This window comes from Filicampus tigris, chromosome 2, assembly GCF_054856515.1.
Source record: "Filicampus tigris isolate MCC_2025a chromosome 2, RoL_Ftig_1.0, whole genome shotgun sequence".
NCBI lineage: Eukaryota > Metazoa > Chordata > Actinopteri > Syngnathiformes > Syngnathidae > Filicampus > Filicampus tigris.
In genome coordinates, this window is record NC_141218.1 from 38,338,966 (window position 1) to 38,363,037 (window position 24,072).

Below are 24,072 nucleotides of genomic sequence, written 5' to 3' on the forward strand. Positions count from 1 at the left end.
AGAATCAATTGGATGAAAGCCTTTCTATCGCAAAATTATTCCATATGGTTCCATATGCCTAAAAGTATATTCAAGAAAGTGGGAGGATTAGACTTTTTGTTGAAATGTGATTATGAAATCACAAAACTGCCCATAAAAGTTTCTGACTTTCATAAGCAAGTGTTACACTACTGGAAAATGGCATTTACCTACAACTTTAGTCCACATGGTTCCACCTTATGGAACAAAAGGACAATAAAAATAAATAAAAAAACCTCTATTCAAACAAAGGTGGTATGACAAGGGAATCATATTTGTAGCTGACCTTATGGATAACTCTGGATCAATTATGCCACTTGACTCTTTCAATAATAAGTATGGAATACAATGTTCTTATGGAGAATATAGCAATATATGTCGTGCTATTCCAGCCCCCTTAGCTCAACAAATTAAAAACACACTTTCATATTCAGACGTGAAGATAACTTTACCAGAAATTCAAAGTGGCCATTATAAAATTGTAGATAAAAAATGAAATAAAGTCATTCAAACGAAATTCAAAGAAATCTTCTTTTTTGATCTAGGAAAAGCCACAAACATAAGAACTAGTGAAATAAATTTAAGAATTTCAAATAAACATGTTAAATTTATGAAGTGGCCAATTCATCCAAAAACTAAAGAGCTGCAATTCGGGATTATCCATAATTACTATCCAGCTGCTGAGACTTTACGCAAGAGATTTGGGTTTGATGTGGAGCCATGTGTTTTTTGTCATACAAACAATGAGACTATTGAACATCTTTTTTACTCATATCCAGTAATCAAACTATTTTGGAAATATTTATTTGATTGGCTAAAACACAATATCATAAATATCACTCCCTTTAATAAAGAACAAATTATTTTATTCAAAGATGAATTTCCCCGTTGTCAAATTTGATAAATATAATAATTATACTAGGTAAATACCATGTTCACTCCAGCAAATGGAGAAATAAGTGCCCATCACTAAAATGTTTCCAAAATGAGTCGAACAAATGTTTCCAATCTTTAATCCAAATGGTAGAAAGAAGTGAAAAGATAAAAGGTTTGGTGGAAACTGCAAAACAAGAAATTTTGTTTGAATGTGAAGAGTCTCAATGATTGTCACCTTCAAATTTCGTTTTTACTTTATATTATGTCTTTAAACAAAGCAATTTTTGTAAGACATTTTTGAAAAAGCCTTGCAAATGTTCTTTTTCTGTTTTTAATATATCAATACAATGTTTTCTGAAGAATGCCAAATGTTTTCCTGTTCGAGAATGTATATAAATAAAATATTTATTTAAAAAATAAATAAATTAAAAAAAAAGAGTAGCGGAAGGACAAACAGGAGAGCCATTGCTCTTTTTTGACTGAACGGTTGTCGTACTGTATTGGCGTCGGCTGCGGCCCTTATTAGCCGTTTGGACGAATAAAAACATGATAATTGAACTACGTCTGACGGCATGTTCTTTGAAGTAACTACAATATATTTTAAAGCGTGACGTCTTCGGCAGGCGCGAAGGACCCGATCAGATCTGCTACCCACACCGGCTTGCTGCGGGCTGGATCTAATAATAAAGCAATATCATCCCAGGGGCTGTAGAAAACCTTCTCGCGGGCCGGATGTGGCCCGAGGGCCTTGACTTTGACATATGTGGCTTGAAGGAACACGATTGGGCTGAACATCAACACTTAAATAGTAGGTCTGTATGAAAAAAATATGTCACCAAACGCTTGTCATCGTCATCAATGTTGTTGTGCAAAGTGAAAGTAAAACAGCCCCTTCTTCTTCGGTCCCTCCTTCTACTTCTTTTAAAAACGAAGAAGAAGCACGGTCGCCGGAGGCAATTATACCTTACCTTTCTCTTTCACATGGTCCTTTGGATAAAATGCAATGCGTGATTGTAGTTAAGGTAAGCTGTTTTAAGATGCTTAAGACAAAGACCTGTGTGTTGGGCTCAGCGCGCTCCCCTCACAACTATTTACTATCCTCTTATTCGGCTTGACTCTGACTAAATGAACGGCACATTTGAATAACGTTAGGAGTTTCCGAACATAATGTTGTTTGTTTCATCGCCTTTGTCGCGCTGAGAACATTCGTGCTTGCAGGGTGGCCAAGCGCGCTCTGCTCACAACATGTGAACATGGCTGCCGAACAGCACATTTGAATAATGTTATGAGTTTTCGAACAGAGCGTTGTTCAAAAGTACTGTTCGCTTGTTAGCGTGGACGAGACTAGCGAGAGGCTGCGATGATGCGCACCCAGTCAGCTCACATACAATGCACAAGTGGATATAGCAAATCCACTTGAGCTTTCATTCGTCGATCTCACGCTGGGAACCAATCACACGCCTTTTATGAGTGCCTGCGGGTATGTACAAAGCCTCAGAGTCAACTCATTTCTTTGAAACAATGCGTCTTTCTGCAATATGGCTGCCGATATGGCGGTGTTATCCATCCATCCATTATCGATACCGCTTATTCTCAACAAGGGTCGCAGGGCGTGCTGGAGCCTATCCCAGCTGTCTTCGGGCAGTAGGCGGGGGACACCCTGAATTGGTTGCCATCCAATCGCAGGGCACACAGAGACAAACATCCGCACTCACAATCACACCTAGGGGCAATTTAGAGAGTCCAATCAACTTACCATGCATATTTTAAGATTGTGGGAGGAAACCGGAGCACCCAGAGAAAACCCATGCAGGCACGGGGAGAACATGCAAACTCCACACAGAGAGGCCGGAGCCAGGATCGAACCCACGACCTCTGAACTGTGAGGCGGACGTGCTAACCAGTCGAACACCGTGCCGCCCCTGGCTGTGTTATTTCCTTTTTAATTTTTTATGAATGCTTATGAAAAAATCTGCGATGCACTGAGGGCGCGAAAGTAAAAGCGCAAAGTAGCGAGGTATCACTGTATAATATAATAAATTGGAGTTGAGTAAATGATTAAAAACAGGATTTTTGAGACCCACGTCTATTCCAGCTGACTATGGGTGAGAGATGGGGTACACCCTGACCTGGTCGCCAGCGAATGGCAGGGCACAAGAAGAAAAACAACCATTCACACTCAGATATACATATACATACAATTTAGACGGGGTGTCAAACAGGTTTTACCAAGGGCTGTATTGCAGTTATGGTTCCCCTCCAAGGGCTGTTACAACTGTGACAAGCATGTATGTTTACTTTTTATACAGTATTTACCTCATCAAATTTTGACATATCGTAACTGTCCTGTGAAACACACTTATGCCCAATTTTGGAAAAACTTTTAATTTTAACGCGATGTTTGAAACGCGGAAACGCCATTCAGGTAAAAATAAGAAAATTGAAAAAAACGGACACAAGTGTTTTTCACAAGAGAGCTAGATTTAAATCCAGGATACCTGGATTTCACTGTCATTCTATTTAAATATATTAACAACAAACTGAGTTTGAAATCAGAATTCATAGAAAATAGTGACAACCAAATATAAATAGCATTGTTAAATTTGTATGAATTGATTTGGTGCAAATGCTTGCTATATCTTTAAATAATGAAGACAATTTTCAATTCTCATACAGATTTTCTGCCAAAATCAAAAGAACAAATTTGTTGATCAAGAAACATGGAGAACTTGATTTGCTTTAGTAGGACCAAAAAATGAAGTGACACAATGGTCTAATTTTAGATGCTCAATTTGTGTAGGCACTATGATGGCAAGCTTTTTTTTGTTGTCTACTTCAGGAGGTGCACATCTGGCAAATGTTCATCACAAGTGAATATTTGCTCTCTCCATGAAACATGAAAAAGATTAAAGACGTCAACAAACTCACCAAACAGTGAAAGCACACCACATGCAATCCACACTACGAGAGACATTCCAACGCTGCCTGAGTGTAGAAGGATTCCCTTTGGAGAGATGAAGATCCCAGCTCCAATGATGGTCCCAACAATGACTGAAATCCCAGAAAGCAATGTCACCTTCTTCCCCAGTTCAACCCTTTTGTCTTTCTCTGCCAAGAGTTCACTGGAAAGCCTTTTATGTCCATTTGCATCTGCTCCAAGGTTTTCAGTGGCGGGCCTTCTATTCATCTTTCAATTCCAAAGATATGCAATCTCTTTTAGAAACAGTCTAAAGAATTAGTGAAAAAAGTTTAGGTCAAAGCCAATCTGCCTTTGTGACCACGCAGTTACAAAACCACAAATAAATTCCACTGAGGGTGGGGGTGGCTCTTCCCTCCAGCTCTCTCTCTTTCACTTTCCCCTCCTCCTTTTTCTGGTACAGTATTGTTATTCATGCCAACTTGCTATTATTTCCCTGTGTGGCCTCTAATGCCTGCTCTTTACCTCTTCAGCTTTATTAAAATGACAAATTCTTCCTTGTGTGTTCATCTTATCATTCCATTATCTTTTCATGCCTGCCTCTTAAATGTTTTATCAGCTTTACACTGCCCCCCAAAAAAGCTGTCCTGGCAGTCAGATGGAATTACAAGTAGAGAAAGTCACAAAATTGAAAAAAAAAGAAAGGTTTGTTCTAAGCGTTAAAGCCATCTTCCTTCCGTAGAAATGTGTTGCTTTCTCGGCTACTGATAGCTGTAAACAGGAATATACTGGGACCAAAATTGGGCCCGGGAATACTCTTCCGGCACGCACCGAAAATTATTTGTCAGATCGGAGGTGGGGGCTGGCGCTGCGGTGTTGGGGGGTTAGGTGCTGACGGGGGCTTGGACAGTTAATGCAGAACGGCAGCCATCACACGACTGAACGTAATTGTCAACTTGGGAGCGTACACTGGACGTCACAGGACGGAAAGTTAATTGGTGACGGGGTGGCGGCACAGCCTTCACACGGTTCCACTGACCTGGAAATAGACCGGCCGTTCAGGAAAATCACCACCTTTTCCCCAAATTCTTGATGGCCATCGCACCCCTGGCCAGGTTGGATTTCCACAATTAGTAATATACTTAAACCAGGAGTTAAAATTAACTTTAGTGTTCACCTGTTATCTGTTCAAATTTGTAAACACACAGTAATTTAATTTACCATTTCTTCTGTACCTGTACAGGTACTGTATATTAATACGAATTATGTCAAGAGCAGACAAGAATAAACTGATCAAAGTGATACATTAGTCTGAAAAACATAACTGTGAATAATGGGTGCAACAAAAATCTAATGTTGCAAGGTGTGTTTTTCGGCTTTTCAATGTCCAAACCATAAGCCGGCCAAATAATTCCAAATATTGCAAATCACAAAAGTATGGTATGCTCATAGCTGAGTTTACTCTAACAGAATATAAAATTGAACCTAAACTATAAAACACATGATTGTGAATAGAGATGAACGATTAAGGAAAATAATGTAATTATTGCAATATATATGAGTTGCAATATTTTTTTTCAATGTCCTTTTCCAATTTATTTGTCAAGAGTTAATCTTTATTACAACAAACAACATCACATGTATGTCTTTGGCAGTGAACAGGAACTGCTAGAGCAACAACTTGAAAGGGGTATGAATGAGGAGCGCACGGAAATGCAGAGGGAACATGGAGGGAAACTCCGCACTACATCTGAGGGAAGATAGTGTGGGTTCTCAAGCTGTGGATGTGTGTTTTATGGTTTAATAAAGTGCTTTGTCTGACTTCATGCATCGAAAATTCAGGGGCATACGCTGTAAATCAAGTAGCAAAGTAAATATTGCTGGACTTGGGTTGACAACATCCACTTATCTATACTACTGATCAGTCCACACTTGCTTTCTTTGCTCATGCAAAGGCTTTTTGTCTCCTAAAAAACTAAGTGATGAATTTGGAGGCACGAGAGTTCTGCGCAATCCCAGCGATAGTCACATTTTCACTCATTTTCACCTTATTAATGACAAAAGACTCAAGTTTGCAGACGGTGTTAGAAAGCAGTGTAGCAAAGAATAATCAACAATAATAATGAAACAACAAATTCCCGGGTCACACATGCATGAGTAGAGGATTTTTTTATTTGCACTGTCTCAAATTTTAAGGGCACAATGTCACCATTTAGGGGCAGTCCAAATGGTCACAAACATTGAGAAAAAAAAACACAGGTGTACAGACATTTATGTGGTTCATATTGTCTTATTGTGTTCAATTAGCCTTGCCAGACAAGTTGAATTCTGCTGAGCAGAAAAAAAATATAAAACCTAACAGTCTAACATTATAGCCTACAGTAAAAAGAGACAAAAGGCCAAGGTTATTTTGACAACCTCGCTTTCTCCTACATTAAAAAGTTAGCACAAGCTCATTTAAGCCTTCCTTCAACTTGTTCATTTCTATACCCTATAACCATTGCTGTAAACCTATAACCATATACACCTTGAAATATATATTTATATGTAACTATATTTTTCTGTCAGAGACGACCAAACGGGAACTTTTGATGTGAACCTTTATTTTGAAAACGAAAAGCTGCCAGGAGATTCTTCCCCTCATCGAGGTCCACTTGAGCGTTGAGGTAGCGACAAGCCGCGCATACCCTATAGGGCCGGTGCATGGCACGATGGCACGTCATCGCTGACATCGCTACCGGGGTAACCGCCATATTTGGAGCGCACTGGAGGTGACGTGACCACTGTTGTTCCACGCAAGACGAACTCGCTGTGTTTCTCGCTTGATTTAGATGGCCGAAATATATAAACATGGTGAACCGTTGCTGTGTTAGGGGATGCAGCAATGCCACCCTCGATCACGAAGGGAGAAAATATAACAAGGGACTGAGTTTTTATAGATTTCCTGATTGGCGGAAGACAGAGGGAACCGAGGTTTTAAGGACATGTCAAAACATTGTTGGATGGCTTGGTTATCAGCTGTAAGATGAAAACTTTTCACCATAAACAACCTTCTGTCTTGGGCGAGAGTATGCTCCGTACATTTTCATAGCGCTAAGTTAAAAAAAGTTTAGAATCCGCTTGCTTTCTCTCTTTTAGTCACATACGTGCATGCACTCAGTGAGTGAGGTAAAAGGAAAGAAAGGAATGATTAATGATCACATACACTGTTAAAAAGGAAATAAGTATGTTTGTTTGTGTAGCTTAAGTGGACGGGTCACAAGCAAACACACAGCACGTACCTTAGTCCAAATTACAGTGTGGTTATTGTTCGCGGCCTTCATCATCTGCAAGTCCTGCACCTATCGATTTGTAAATTGTACATGAGAGGCTAAGGATTTAGAATGTTTAAATGTAGGCACTCACACTACACACAAGGTACGCGAAAATATGCGCACACAAAGGAGGAAGTAGGTCCAGTTCGTAGCTCCAGTCAGTATTGGGAATTCTGTAGGGATCCAAACCATTTATAATGTCTACTTTTGCAAGATATCGGTCTCTGGCTTCACTGTCTAATTCATCCTTGTAAAGCCCTGCCAATTTCTTGCATTTTTTGAATCAACAAATACACAGCCTTTGACGTACGCTCATTCAAAGCAGCTCCCATAATGGTGCATGATTACGTCGTGATGACGCGGTGCACGGGCCCGATTGGGCTACTTCGCCTTTTCATTGCAGAGGCTGGTATGTTGTTGAATGTAAATATTGAGATTAGTTTACTAAGTTTTTAGTGGACTATGAGAATAGTCATAGACAGGCGGGTGAGAGCACAGGAAATTGTGTTTGCTTGGAGATTTGGATGCTTATTATAAAGTTCAACTCAAGACTGGATTGTTGACCCGAAAGTAAGTACTGTATTTTTTTTACCCTCAGGCGTAATTAATTGGTTTTTTTTCTCAAAAACCGACAGTGTGCCTTGTGATGCGGTGCGCCGTATGAATGGATGAATGCTGCCTTTTCCGTTCGCCGTCTTTGATTCCTTCTTAATACTTTGGCGTTGTCAGTCTCATGCGCATGTAATTGCTAGCAGGCGTCTATCGCCCAATCCCAATACCCACACTTGCACCCTACAGTCTTTGCTGAAGTGCACACGTAGTCGAAGTGCACAAAGGTTACAGGTGTACACAAATTGCAGAATTGGGACACTTCGTGTGACGTCATCGACGTAGGCACCTGCGTCAGCGAGTATGACGGTACGGGTTTTGTTTAGTCAATTTTGCTGTTTAAAATTATATTAAAACTTCAGCAAAGTAGTAGTGAAGTAAAATTCGGCTTGGTCTTCCAGTCGATGGGAGCTATGGCTCTATCATTGGGACTATTTACGGCTATGTGGCACATGAGCACAAGGTTCTAAGTACAGCAGATACACTAGGACAAAATACATTGGTAAACTGTAACGGTTAAATGGTGACTTTAAAAACATTGATTAAATTCCACCTATATGAATGATAAACTTTGTAATCATTCGTTATTTACATTTGAAGAGAATTTTTTTCGGCACAGGCACAGGGATTCCACGGGATCTCGTCAAATTCATGCTATTTTGGTAAAATCCGCAATGAATTGTGGGTAATATGCTTCGGTTTACGGGCCATGGATACGGGCTCAGCCGAAGTGCGGAACAAGGGCGCAAAGGGGGCGGGGCCACAGAGCACTTCCCAGAATTGAAAGACCCTCAGGGGTGTCAAACTCATTTTTGTCACGGGCCACATCATAGTTCTGATATCACTCGGAGAGCCGTTATGACTGTGAACCCATGTAAATGTATGATCGCCTAATTCACAACAAATTGATGGATAGCTAGTTTTGAAATCAGAAGCCAGTTAACTCATTCACTGCCAGACATTTTCAGACCCTCTTTTACCCTAACGTTTGAAAAAATAGAAAAAAAATATATAAATAATTTCCTGGGATTGGATGGATGGACTGTGAAAGTACGAGCAAATCCCTCAATGGCAGTGAATGAGTTAATAGTTTGTTTTAGTTTGTTAATTATTTTTCAATGTATTTTAAAGGAAGCATTGGTAACAAATAGAATTTCAAAGAAATGTCAAGTCAACACACATGATTTGCCTTCGCGGGCCACATAAAATGACGCGGGCCGGATCTGGCCCCTGGGCCTTAGGTTTGACACCTGTGCCCTACATACTCGTAACTTCCGCGGGAACACGAAAATGAAGGACATAAGGGTACAAGAGTTTTTTGGTTTTTTTAATAAACTTTATTAACATTAACAGACCAAACACAGTTATTAGTACATACATAATAAACAGAGAAAAGAAAAAAAGAAGAGCCAGGGGCATTTTTAAAAAAAATTCTAAATAAATAACATAAAGCAACAGTTTTAATCGCTTTTATATATTTGAATCCAGAATAGAATTTATATACTGTCTGGTTTCTGCCTTGAAAATGACAAAGAGAAGTTTTGAGTGACTAAATTTGGATTTGTGGAAATGGAATTCTGCTAGAATAGTTATCAAATTTATAATAAATATTTGTTTTGCTGTTTTATCCATACCGCTTATCCTCACAAGGGTCGCGGGCGTGCTGGAGCCTATCCCAGCTGTCTTTGGGCAGTGGGCGGGGGACACCCTGAATTGGTTGCCATCCAATCGCAGGGCACACAGAGACAAACATCCGCACCCACAATCACACCTAGGGGCAATTTAGACAGTCCAATCAACTTACCATACATGTTTTTGGAATGTGGGAGGAAACCGGAGTACCCAGAGAAAACCCACGCAGGCACGGGGAGAACATGCAAACTCCACACAGGGAGGCCGGAGCCGGGATCGAACCCACGATCTCTGAACTGTGAGGGGGACGCGCATGGGCCAAACTGCAACTCGCAGACACCGACAGTAGTTCAGACTGTACTTGACCTTTGTCCTGCTGCAGTCCATTTATTACTTGTCTGCCTCGTTATCTAGTTTCAGTCATGTTAGCGATCTATTTGCCCTAGCACTCCCACCGTTTCCTACTTTTGCCTCTCGTACCGGACTGCTATCATTTCACTCATTTTGCACTTTTTGTCTGTCGTCTGTGTCCTCTCCTGTGTGTTGTGCTACACTGTTAAAACAAAAATTCAAATTAATAGAAAATTATTAGTGAACCTAACTCAAAAATCATCAACTTGTTATGAACACTCATTTTAAATAAGTAAGTAGAACTTTTGGGTTGGGGAACATGCTTAACTTAATTTAACTGAGTCCACTTAAATTAGATAGAACAAGTTATTGTCCCAGGGTCCTTTGCGGGTTCTTCAAGACATGCACAGACCTGCACCATTTCGTAAGGACGTACGCGTGCCTCTCTCAACTCATTGGAAAATCCACAGTGGAATTTAATGGAACCTGTAAACTGGAAGAGGACCCTTTCATCTGAACCAGTGTTACTTGGTAAGTAAACTATTTTATGAACCGCCAAGGTGTTGTTGTTGCTCTCTTTGTTGTGGTTTCACGTTAGTGCGTGTCACCACCAAGGGCTTAAGTGGCATAAATACGTGATGTACTCAGCAATAATGGCGCCGGACTCCACAAAAGTCACTTCGTCGCATACACTGTATGGACAGGCACACAAAAGCTACCGTTAATGTTTTCTCATTGTGAAAATAATTGCGAAATTCCAATTAACCGTTGGAGCCAAAGGTCGCACTATTTTGCGACGAGTACGTCGCTAAATTAAACGCTGTTTTAGTTCCCTGAATTGATTGCCAGCCAATCGCAGGGCACACATAGACAAACATCCGCACTCACAATCACACCCAGGGGCAATTTAGTGCCGCCGCACCTAAAACAAATGTACTTATTTACTTTGACATTACTTTTATAGTATCAATCTCAATATTAAAGAGGAAGTCTACCCATTTTTTTTTCAAGAATGTGTTCTTTGCAGACCCACTAGTTGAAACAAGGCATTCTGATTAATGTTGCGTTTGTTGAAGGTTCATTACTATAGGCCTGTTTCACGTACTTTGCATATCACTCAAATGTTGGGACCTAATACAGTAAGTCAAGAAATACAGGACACAACGCATATTCTCCTTAATTCGCAAAATGCTACAAAGTTCTTGACTTGTATCTGTTCTTTGTAATTTCAGTCACCTGATGTGACAGCACTTCAGACAGTTGTCCTCAAAGGCCTGCCAGTTCTCCTCACTCCACTGAAGTTTACAATACTTGCCTTGTAAGTAAAAGAAACATTGATATCAGTTTATTGATAAATCATGTTTATGTATTTCATATTTCATTTAAATTATAATTATTTTCCCCAACACAGTTAAAAAAAATCCCCTTGGATGAGCTATAAAAGACATTGTCAACCAAGAGTACTGTGTATAAAATCTTTAAAATCTTAGCAATTTCCCTCCCTTCCTCCTCCAAAAGAAGACCACATTCAATAACTAGTCCTGTGTGCTTTTTTTGCAGGACACAGCGAAAGAAGAAGCACTTGCCTCAGTCACATTTGGGGTTCTGGATGTATCTTTCACAAATATGGGCATGGATGAGATCATACTTCCTGTAACATGAAACTCATTGTATAGCCTGGGGTAGATGTCCAGGCTTGTTCAGACATGTTTTTAGACCCTCCCCTCATCTATGGGGCGCTACCATACACTTGGGTGTAAACAGAAAGTAAAACAGATCTTCATGAAGGCATCATGATTGAGGGAACGTGTATTTCTATTCATAAAGGCTGTGGATCAAAAGTCAAGGATTTATTTGGAAAGAAGACAACACCCACCCACTGAATCATTGGAGTAATACCACGTCCTCTTCACATTTGACTATGAAACACCTGAACTACACTTGTACAACATTGTGAATGATTCTTTGTTTTTTTGATTGAGAATAGCAACCCTTATTTTTGTAATACACCTTGTTAGGGCATCTTCCATACAATTAAGACAACATAGTTGTGTAAAGTCTAACTGCAAAATACCATGTCATCTACACATGTACCTATGAAACACCTGAACACCTGTACATCAGTGTACATGCTTGACTATGTTTTTTAATAACTGAGAAGAGCAACCCTTGTTGTTCGGATACAGCTTGTTAGAGCATCTTTCATACAATTATCAGGTTAGTTTACAATTAAGGCAACACAGGTTGGAAAGTCTAAGCGCAGGTCTCTTTACATACCACGACACAAACGTCTCTCCCCCCACTCCACGACTCAAGACTCCCTAAAATACAGACAGACAACGTTCTCTTAGGTGCGCGTGCATGCGTGTATTTGTGTGTGTATGTGTGGGGGGGTTATGTGTGTGTATGAGTGTAGTGTATGTAGATGTGGGTGCGTTTATGTATATGCGTTTGTGTATAGGTGATGCGTAGCCCTTAACCTGCTTCACAACCATTCATTTTATATTACCAACTCCCAGCCGTTTCAAAATCTTTCTCAAACTCCCAAATAACCCCTGACCTTTACAAGGAATAAAAAATGATGGTTTCAAAGAGTGGATGCCAATTAAAGTTCCTTTTCTAATACAACATGTTAGGACATTTCCCATACAATCATCAGGTTAGTTTACAATTAAGGCAACACAGGCTGGAGAGTTAAGATGGTTTCAGAAAAGGCCTCTATTTAATTCTCATACCAAAGTTTCAAACACAAACGGCTCTCACCCACTCCACCCCTCCTTTTTTTGGATGTATGCATACCTCCTTAAAATGCAGGCAGAAGGGCCTCACTCAGGTGTCTATGGGCTCCCCAGAAATGTGTGTGCGTATCATAAGTCTTACAAAGTGGTGCTTTGTTCATCACGTTGTTGATTAGGAAGTTAGCCTTGGAAAAATGTGGGGGTGTAGTCCTATACAGATTTTTTATCTCGTCAGGATGGGTGAGAAAACTCAATATTCCATGACCTTTCAAATCGTAAATTAAGAGTCAAATGCAGAGAGGTATGAACGATATGAATGGAGTGGCACGAGAAGAAGAATCTCAGTGGAGCACCATCTCAAAGAAACTCAGAGACAAGCAGACCATAAAAAATGGACAGTAAGTAAACTTTAAAATACTTCCCCTAGTTTCATGACCAACAGAGTTTATGTCATCTAAATGTGATCTTGTTTTACATTTAACTGAACGCGCATGAATAACACTTGTACATGTTGTCATTAGCTATTGTTTTAGGATTTTAGCTATCCATACATTCATGAATAACACTAGGTTATGTTATTATCTATTTGTTTTAGGATTTTAGCCGTCCATGCATTCCTGAATAACAATCTGTGAAATCATTATACCTGTTTCAGATGTAACTATGCCAAATAGGACATTAAGTTATGCCATCTATATATCTCTATATTTTTTATATACAATAATTTGGTATGACGTATTTGTAAACATACAAGTTCTCCAAGTTAGATCATATGCACATAGCACATATTGTAACTATATGACTTGTAAATGTTTGAGCTGTGTTCTTCAATGAGAGTGATTTCAATCCATGTAGAGTTAGTAAATACAGTGTAGCTCAAACTCTGATAAAAAGCACAGCTAGCAACAATCTTTTGAGGGCATGTGTGTGTGTGTGTGTGTGTATGCAGTCCTCCCTTAAGGGGATGCCTTGAGGGGTTACGTGTGCGTGTGTAGGTGTGCGCGTGCGATTGTGTGTGTGTGTGCACTTGTGAGAATGACAGTCGGGGGAGTCAACCAGAGGAATGTAGATAAACGGTTGCTTACCGGCGATTTCTTGAGAAGCTTTGTGTATCAAAATGCGTGTCCATTTAGGATCGGTGAGGGGCAACTAGTCTAGAATAATAATAAATTCACTTTTTAAACATTCTTAATGATTAATATGTATACTTTTTCTTTTCAGAACAGTACTGAGGTGGAACAAGTTCCCTACATATTAGGTAAGTGACAAAGGGACTCCAATCACTAGCTTGTCTGTAAACAGAGCGTACAATGTAACTTGGTGTGTTTTTTTGTAACTTTAAAAAAGTAAAAAAACTCCTAAGAAGAACATACCCAAATGGTCTGCTTATGAACCTCCAAACGTCAGTAGCCATTAATGCAGACGTGTCAGGGAGAGTTTAAACCATTATTGTGGAAATAATATTTCATTCAAAAATTCATTCATTTATTTAAAATCATATTTAAACACCTACATAAGGTTTTTTACAAATTGTTCAGCTTCAATGTTTAAAAACTTTTACATTGACTAATGTTGACCTTCTTTATTATTAACACAATTATTGTGTAGACTCATATTTAAACACCTACATGAGGTTTTTTACAAAATGGTCAGCCTCAACGTTTAAAATTAGGTCGTTATCATTAACATTTACCTGATGAATCCCTATCATTCTTATGAATGCAATTATTTTGTAGTCTTAAATTTAATCACCTACATAACTTCTTTTTTTTTTTTACAAATTGGTCAGTCTCATTCCTTAAATTCACATTTACCTGATGAATCCCTATCATTCTTATTAATGCAATTAATGTGAAGACTCATATTTAATTACTTACATACGTTTTTTCCAAATTGGTCAGTTTCAACATTGAAAAACGTTATCATTAATCATCATCATTGATGAACCTCTACCTTTATTAATAATGCAATTAATGTATGGACTAATTATATTGTGTATTTGATCATCTGTTATTGTTGACCATGTTTTCTTACGTACCCAGTGTTTAAACATCGACCTGTTAATTTAGTGGGTACTTTTACTAGCATAAATGTTTGTTTAGAATCCTTGTATTTTAAAATCATTGCGTGAGATTGATACAAACTCATTAATCATAGCAGGAGGTAAAACCTATACAATATACTGTTTCTTGTTTCAGCCTGCAGCTCTGTTGTATTTGTACATTCATGTACAGACATCATGAAATACAAGTTCCTCACCAGTGAATCAGTACGTGCATGAGTAAGACCCCACATACTGAAGTGTTCAAGCTGCCTTATCTTTTTTTTTTATGACCTCCTCACATCCACCTTAGCAGGAAGGATGAGAAATCAAACTACAAGGAGTAAAGTTACATGCAAAATCAGAGACACCCCGAGCTATCCATCCTCTCACCAATCTGCCCCCACCAGCTGCTTGAGTGATGAATACCAAGTCCAACAGGGCCTGACTTTGTTAATTTGTTGAGATATTTAAAATCGGGGTACATTGTTATACATTGTTGTGAGGCGGTAAAAGATGATCCGACATGTAAGGAAGAGTATCTTTCATTTCATTTGAACCTAGCATGTGTTTCACATGAGAGTGACTGTCAAATGTATACAGTTCTTACACACAAACCGATTTGAAAGTTTTATTTGTTTGTTTGTTTTTAAATGATGCCCTGTCTCACTCAATTGTTTGGGTAAGAGCTGGGTCCTTAAAAAAAAAGAAACCACATATTGAGAAAAATGACGGTATCAAGATAAGTTTATGAAGTCATGTCAACTTAAATGTTGTTTTTAAGCTAACCAACTATACAATGTGAGTATGCAGATTAAATTAAGTGAATGTCATGATCAACATTATTTGAAGTGAATCCATAAAAGTCAAAAGCTTTGAATGAAGTGAATGCCATTATCAATGTTGTTGTTTAAGATAAGATAAGAATGCCTTTATTGATCCCACAGTGGGGAAGCTTTCAGTGTTACAGCAGCAAAGATGTAGGTCACACAGGGACGGCGGCATAATGTAGCCATTAATGTATAACATTGACGGCAAACATTCAGGATCAAACCTATGTAAATATACGCAGTAACGTGTATATACACATGTATATACACACCAACATACATCTACATAAAAAGTATGAGGAACACTCATTTTGGCCTGTACAGAGTACAGAGCAAAAATACTCTAAGTAAGTGACAGTGCTGCAGTGCTGTAATGATGATGAATGTAAAGAACAGCATTGGATAAAAATAAAACTAGACTAACAGTAGTGGGGAATGTTGAGTATTGCACGGTATTACAGTAGTGGGGAATGTTGGGTATTGCACGATATGAGCTCAGGTGCAGGACTGCACAATTGCACTAATGTCCGCCAGTTTGTAGAGACTACACAATGTTCTTGTTAAAGAGTCTGACAGCAGCAGGCAAGAAGGAACGGCAGAATCTCTCCTTTGCACAGCGAGGGTGTAACAGTCTGTCACTGAAGGAGCTGTGGAGTGCTGTTAGGGTGCCCTGGAGGCGGTGGTCCGGGTTGTCCAGCATTGATGACAGCTTGGCCAACATCCTCCTGTCCCCCAGAGTCCACAGTTTGAATTAATTCATAAAAGTTGAAAGCTTTGAACGGTTGGCTCAATGATTCACATGTTTAACACGCATTGATATGACTATCACAATTTTAAGCAGACAAACGCATACTTTTACGAACACAAATGTTTGAATACAGAATCCTGATATTTTAAAAATTGTGATGAGAGTTCATCTAATTTATCAGAGCAGGAAGTAAAACCTACACAATATATTGTTTCAGTGAAAGGGGCCACAGTTCTGTCATATTGGGTTATTTCTGAACTTTTCCACCTCAAGCCGCATACAAATTCATACGGTGGGTACATCAATGTCCTTCAATTAACCACGCCCCCGTCCATCTCTCGCTTGCTCTCTCTCTAACGAGAAAACCACGCCTATGGCGAGGAGGCGTGTCATCCACAACCCCTTTCGGTAGTTATAAGACAGCAGATCTCCAAACCAACCCATAACAACCTGTGGCTCGAGAAAAAAAAAACAACATCCACAATGCCAGTAACCCGACAGACATCCAGACGCATAGAAACGGTATGGGCACCAGTGGGACCCCAAAAGGGTCAGCCGATGGTGAGTGGTCCTGGGGTTAAAAGGTCGAGACAAACGCCCACCACCTGCAAACCTCTGACACAGATAATCGGCAACCAAGGCAATAATGATTGTGAAGAAACTGCAGTGAACGTGGCTGACGTAAACCTCACGGTGGAACCAAGGGTGACCGCTGACCACGTTTTTACAACGGATTGCCCTCAGCAGAAGCTGTCGGTGTTCGAGGAGGCTGAGAAGGAGAACATACCCCCAATGGACATCCCTCAAACGGAGCTGTCAAGACTTTACCAAAAGAGACGTTGACTGAGGAAGGGGACCAAAAGTGTATATTTTAAAGCAATATATTGTAAAAGAAAGAACAATTAATAATTGTTATTTTTACAGTTAGTGTATGTGAAAATGATCGTATTTCCTTGTAGAATTGACATATTACTGTATAATATACATCAAAAACTTGTAATACTTGAACCAATGCAATACAGTTAAAATTACAATATGGATTGGTTTAAAGAACGGAAATTAATTGTATACCATTTTACAAATTCCTATATTGTGATTTCCAGTTAAATTTGTAATTATGATAACATGAAAAAGTTGAGACTCAATATAAACATGTTTAGAACTGAGACCTACAGCTAGTAGAACTGTAGTAATCATGGTAAAAAATTGCCTATATTTTGACATTAGATTGACAGCTCTTATGTGTTAATCAGTTCCCTATTTTTGTATCATATTATAGTAAGGTTACAATATATATATATTTTTTATCAGGTAATGTTAGTTTAGTTTTACATTATAAATACAGTGTGTGGTTAGAAAAAGCAGCACCATACTATAGGATACATAATTGGTCAAGAAAAATGAGTTTATTTTTATACAGCCTACCCTCGCCCTACAAAACACTTTTCTGCCGTAAATTAAGGTCTGTGTGTAGATGATTTCGATCATTCTTGTTAGAATTTCAAATTGCAAGTCCCAATCACAGAGCGCCACCGTTTGTGAACTCTTCTGTCATTGGAGGGTGTTTGCTTAACGCGGGAGCAGTTGACCCAAAGCAGAAATACTAGCCAGGAGCAGCAAGACACAAAAAAGTTACAACTAGCGACAAAAAGAGGTGAAGAGTAGAAATATAGGGACGAACACGACGCGGGAGAAGACACGACACAGTCGTAGTTAAGACAGCGCGAGACAACGCAATAGCAGGGAAGACGAGACGACGGAGTAGCAGAAAACCAGCGGGAATTCGGAAATCGACGGAGGAGCGTGGAAGACGAGGAGAGGACAGCAAGGTGAAAGAGGAGCCGCGACGTGGATGAGCAGAGACAAGGAGCGGTAAGATAACTGACTTTAGCTACTAGTCATAGTACTCTGGTCTTTTGCACCTTGTGAGTAGCTATCTTAACCGCGCATTCAAGCTTTAACATGATTACATGCCATTTTTGTAGCAAATCACTGCTAACATTGAGAGACTATGTTATGCATTGCCGCGTTCATAGAAATGAACCACGTTGTGTTTTCCAGTGTGTTAGCGTCGACTGCTAACGGTAATTTCGCACGTATACCGCTTTCAAAGCTCATTTCTACCGCTTACACTATGTGCACGAACCGACGCACAGCAGAGCAGTTGTCACAGATTTGAAATGTGCCGTTTCGCTATGCGCGCGCCATTTTCAGACTGTAAAAGAGCTGCTACAACATTTGAAAGGGCACATAGTTGAAGGGCGAACTATATCATGTCCCGTAATTGGTTGTAAAAACGTGTTCACCAAGAAATCGTCTTTCACTGCTCATATGTCACGCAAACACAGAGGATGTTCGGTGGAAAACATAAACGATATGTATAGGGACAAACCTTTAAGTCAAACAAGTTCTACCTAGAAAATCCAGGTTGCCTGAAGCTAATTTTGTATCAGGATGCATTTGAAATCGTGAATCCTCTTGTCTCTGCTAAAAAAAAAAAAGTCATCGCTGTCTATCTGTGGCAAATTTGCCTGCTCATGTGCGGTCAAATACAGACGTCATGTCCCTTGTGTTGTTGTGCGGAGAGAAGGACCTAAAACGGTTTGGCTGTGCTAAGATTTTCTCAGAAATGTTAGATGATTTGAAAGATCTGGAGGAGAATGGAATCTCTGTGGGCGGGAAAACCATTAAAGGAGCATTGCAGGTGACAACCTTGGGTCACATGTCATTGGGGGGTTTACAGAGAATTTTCATTGTTCAAAGTATTTTTGTAGATACTGTGAAACTACACGAAGTGAGTTTGAAAATGATCCCAATGTCTGTGGTCCACAGCGCACTCCTGAAACGTACAATTCAGCCATCAATGATCTCGCATCTGGAGACGGGGAGGGCGTCAAAGGCATTAAGGTAAACCCTGTGTTCAATGCTTTGAAATCTCTTTCATGTTTGTCAGCCGGGTCTCCCGCCTTGTTTGGGTCACGACATATTTGAAATATTTCATCAAGAAAAATAAGTGGTTTACATATACACATCTGAATTGCCGAATCACTCAGTTCAAGTACAAAGGGTCCGGTGTGCTGACAAAGCCATGTACTGTCAATGAGGGTCCAAAGCTTTCTGGCCAAGCCATCCAGAACTGGAACTTTTTGAGGTTGTTACCTGTTTTCATAGGTAAAAGAAATGGTCCTGCTGCTGATGGCCTATTTTGAAGAAACTGAAGCGATGATGCTTTCTAATGTGGAGGACACCTGTCTGGCACAGGAAGTCCAGATGGACAAGCTCCCTTTGACCCCTACCATCATTGTCTGTGGTAAGTTAACACTTTGTTGGTCTGTTTTCTTTTTAGGTCTGGATGAATTCTTGGTTCTTGTTTTTGTTGTGAACTATATCCTGTGAATGTGTGTCTGAGTCTGTCTGACTGTCCGAGCCCAGAAAAGTTTCAGGTGCATAACCATTTGTTTCATTTGTGTGTGATTCCCTCTTTTTTAGGGCAATCCTGTTTTACTTCCACACGGTGATGTTTGGAAGCTACTTCAATTTCAACATCCATTATCCATCCAAGCTGGCATCCACCCTAGAGTTCCTGCAGAGGTGTGTCATTTTGGATTCGTCAACCAACATTTACTGTGTATTGAATGTTAACTACAAACAAATAAAAAGAAACTTGATGTGATATTTTATAGTTGTTTTGGAAGTCACTTTATCATTAAAACATTTTGTCTGTTGCTATTCCATTTCCCCAAGGTGCTTTTTCTCCATAAATCCTGAGAAGGGCATCAAAGTAGAAAAGAACAGGACTTCCCGTCTACACTTGAACCCCACAGTCCTCACCTTGATCCAAGACCTATCTGATCACGAGTGGCGCGACATCTGAATTTGGACTCAGGTAAGTCATGGTCTGACCTCTGGGGTGATGTCTCAGTCATTTTTTGGGGGTAGGTTCATTCTTTAAACTTTAATGATAAACATTCTAGATTAACATCTTTAAAAGGTTGTTAGTTTGATTGTTTATGAATGTGCAGAGTTTTAGTGCATCTGTTAGTCAGTCTGTCAGTGTTGATGTGTGTGTTTTGTGAATTTCTGTGTGTGTCTTTAAATCTGTATTTTATTCATCTATTTGTTTTTCTTCCTCCCTAGATACTTCTCCATCAACATAGATGGCATGGAAGTGGAGAAGAGCAGCTGTGCCCGTCTACACATGAACCCGAGCCCTCAATTTGATCCAAGGTTACTTAAACACGGCATACTGATTAATATTACATTTGTGGAATATAAATTAAGCAGTAAGATCCACCGTTTTTTAGCCAATTCAGGGGGTGGCCATTTTGTCACTTTCTGTCGACTGAAGATGTCATCCCAGTTGCTCAGGTAACAACCAATCACAGCTCACATGTTTTCTGAAGCTGAGTCATGATTGGTTCTTACCTGAGCAACTGTAATGTCATTTTCAGTCGACACCAAGTGTCAAAATGACCCCCCCCCCCCCTGAGATGGACAAAAAGACTTGCATTAAGATTTCATTACTATGTTACAGATGAAGATATTGTGACAGTCTTGTTGCACGTGTATTTGTTTTTTAGTAAAATAAATAAAATTGGGGTTTGAAATGACAAATTGGTATTGTATATTTTTTAAGTTGCTGCATACCACAGGTCACAGTTTTATTCCCATTTCTGGTAAAAGTCAAACAAAAACTCACGGCAGTTTAAATGTAATCATCAAGTATAGAAGCGGTCTACTTTTTATCTGTGTCCCATTAATTTTTCTTTTGGTGGTTTTAGTTTTAACAGTAAACATTACAGATGAAAATCTTGGTTAGACATTGTCAGTTTGACTGTATGTCCATATTTACCAGTAATACTCATTTAATGAAGACTTTCGTCAAATAATTCAATGATAGTAAGTAGATGTTTATTTCACAACAAAACATCGTAATTAATTCTACAAATTATATTGCATGAAACAACGTTTTAATAAAATAAGCAGAATAATTCAGTCAAATCACTGACCTTTAATGAAGCTTTTACTGTTTAATAATGTATTGCGTCTGGTTTTTTTCAGTGAAATTGAATGGGATTAGATGTAAAATAAGCAACTGCTGCATGTAAATTATACGGGAAAAATGTCTTGAATAAAAGGCATAGTTGTGTTAATTTAGCTGCAAAATTGTGTTGAATTTACCAGTTTATCATGTCAATTTTTGTAGAGGATTACAGTTTTATACTGTAAAATTTACAGGTTATTCTGTAATGTGTTTTACAGTCTGCCGTATTTTTTACAGTATTATTCTGGCAACCACAACTGCCGTTTTTTTTTCGTAAAAACAACGGGGTTTTTTTTACAGTGTAGTCAGAGTCATCACAGACTGTGGAGGGGGAAGATTATTATTACGACACACACTTTTATGATGTGACAAGGTTACTCTGTAATGAGAAATTCCTCCCTAGCCTTGATTACTTGTTGAACCTGTATCAAGTGCCCACCGAGTATCAACAAGTTAAAGACATGGCCCAGATCTCTGAGAGAGTTATCGCACGAAAAGAAGATTTTTGACAAGCTCCGAGGGAGTACATGGCCCCCTACCGGCGTCAACATCTCTGACGAGGCTAGAAAGTTGTTGGAGGATTACTAATACAACGAGAAGTGACAAGCCATAGACTTCAACACTGATGAACCTGTTGAGAGAAAGTGATTTTGTTGAGAGAAAGTGTCGCAATCTATGTTTTTGTAAAATCTTAGGGTAGGGATAAATCTTATTTATCGATATTGTACTTAAAAGAAAAGAAAGTGTTACTAATTGTATACTTATAATTTACACATTTATACAACCACTAAGTAGTAATCTAGAGTATAACGATGAACATATTACAAGTACAACCAAAGATTACAAACAATAACTCATATTAAGATTTATCAATATTATACTTGAAAAAAGAGTGTTCATAAATGTATACTTTACACAATGACACAGTCTCTAATTAGTAACCTACAGTATAACGATGAAACATATTACAACTTCAACCAAAGATTACAAACAACTCATATTCTTAAGATTTATTGATACTGTACTTACCAAAATAAAGGTTAACACATTTATACTTACACTTGACAAATAATACAATCAATGATGTTTTACTATTTTTCATATATTGAGGTGAGTTTCTGTAAAAGTAAAAGGCAAAATAAGTATTTGGAGGTCTTCTAGATGTGTTTGGATGATTTTTGTGACTTTAGAGCTATTTAGGTATATATATATATAATTTTTTTTTTTTTTTAATTTTTTTTTTTTTTAAAGGTGCAAATGTATAAATTCAAGTTTGTTTTTCTTATGTGTAAACACAGTGCCTTGTATAAAAATGAATATTTATAATCATTGATTACGATTATGTTAATTTTTGTAATCATGATTGTAGTCATGGTCATTGTAATTGAATTTTGATTATTTGCATAACTCTAACTGCACCATATTTTGTTTACATCTAGGTTTTTGGGATTACCTTTACCTTTTTATCTTTAATGGATTTAAAGGTATTAAGGGAACTTTCAAGAATTACCTCAATAGATTTAAGAATAGTTAGATAATTTTAAGAAATATTTTAGTTACATCTAGGTCTGTTAAATTCACATTGCACAGACCTAATTAGGACCACATTTTGGTTACATCTGGGATTATTGGGATTACCTTTACCTGATTTTAAAATATTAATGTAACTTTTAGGGTTTATTTCAGTATATTAGAGAATGTTTAGGTGACTTCATGGAGTTTTTTAAACTATATTTAAGAATTACTTGAGTACATTTAGGAATATTAAATTCATGTTGTACCTGAACACTTGGACCATAGTTTGTTTATATCGAGGATTATTGGGGTAATCTTTAGGTCATACTTTATTTACAAATACTAAGGTAACTGAGTTGAGTTGAGTTTGAGTTTATTTGAAAAGAGGGACAACACTTATTAATGAACATGTACATGTAAATATGCAAGATTATAGCCAAAAGGATAATTTACATCTTTAGTCCCTTTGGCAGGTTGATGTTAAAAAACACAAGATAAAATGAACAGGGCAACAGTAGGTAAAAAACACAGGACACAGACAAACTGGACAAACTTGAGATACATGCAATCTAGGCAGTGTTGTGTGTGTGTTTCATGAAGTATCTCGGTACATATAAGAATAGTTAGATAAATTTTAAGAAAATAGGTGGCTACACCTAGAAATGTTAAATTCACATTGTGTTCACAAGAATTAGAAGTGTTAAGTACAAAGTGCACATGAACAGGTGGAACATATTTAGTTACATCTGGTATTACCTTTACCTTTTTACCCTTAACTGATTTAAAGATATTACAGGAATTTTCAAAAAGTATTTATTGATAGAAATTAAAAACATCTAAAAAATGACAAATGAAGGACGAATGCAAAACACCAGTCCACGGACCCGCCTGGGAATAAACTCACCCCTACTTGGAAACCAAACAATTCTCTGGGAAACCTGACTGATGATGCCGTGAACACTAACAATGCTTATGGAAAACCCAGCAACTCCATACAAGTAGACTGTCGAATGGTTGAGAAGGTGTTACTGTTTGACCTAGGGGACGGGGTTGATGAACATCTGACAAGCGAAACACGTTAAGCGTTTATTCCAAACATAAAAAAAACGTAAAATAAACAAAATATGCTGCGGAAATCCAAAACGTACTAACTCTAAAACAATAACAAGAAAAAAAAATGATGCAAGTTCATGTCACTAAACAGAAGTATGCCAGGCCACGAGGTGGCACTAGAGCCTGCCCATTCTCTAGTCTCACGTGAACTTCTATTCACCACCGTCCTTTGTCTATCGTGTAATTTTATTTAGTGTATGTCTTGCCTTAATTAGATATTGTACAAGCTTTGGTAGACAAATATGCTTCAAGCCATGTAACAATGTTGTTCTATTACAGGTGTGCCCAAGTCCGGTCCTCGAGATCCCCTGTCTTAGATGTATGCC

The 24,072-nt window shown here is 38.5% G+C and overlaps 1 protein-coding gene and 1 long non-coding RNA gene across 10 annotated transcripts in view; one reads left to right on the plus strand and one right to left on the minus strand.

The window, feature by feature from the left end:
- slc7a11 (solute carrier family 7 member 11) overlaps nt 1-4,194 on the minus strand; it is a 105,523-nt gene extending 101,329 nt beyond the window's left edge. For all 5 annotated transcript variants that reach the window (XR_015085770.1, XR_015085771.1, XM_086024119.1 and 2 more), the window contains exon 1: nt 3,823-4,194. Coding sequence is in view for 3 of the 5 variants with exons in the window: in XM_086024119.1 (XP_085880245.1) it covers nt 3,823-4,081 (259 nt within the window). In the remaining 2 variants the exon portion in view is untranslated. The remainder of the gene's footprint in view (nt 1-3,822) is intronic.
- Nucleotides 4,195-9,677: 5,483 nt separating this feature from the next.
- Nucleotides 9,678-20,778, plus strand: LOC147152387 (uncharacterized). 5 transcript variants are annotated; one of them, XR_015085776.1, is made up of 9 exons: nt 9,678-10,248; nt 10,950-11,035; nt 11,278-12,853; nt 13,677-13,713; nt 14,654-18,981; nt 19,246-19,384; nt 19,564-19,665; nt 19,819-19,960; nt 20,212-20,776. It is a non-coding gene; the product is annotated as an uncharacterized LOC147152387 (long non-coding RNA). The 5 variants fall into 5 exon arrangements; XR_015085774.1 differs by having other exon boundaries at nt 9,678-10,009; nt 10,074-10,248; nt 11,278-18,981; nt 20,212-20,778; XR_015085773.1 differs by having other exon boundaries at nt 11,278-17,946; nt 18,907-18,981; nt 20,212-20,777.
- The last annotated feature ends 3,294 nt before the right edge of the window (nt 20,779-24,072 follow it).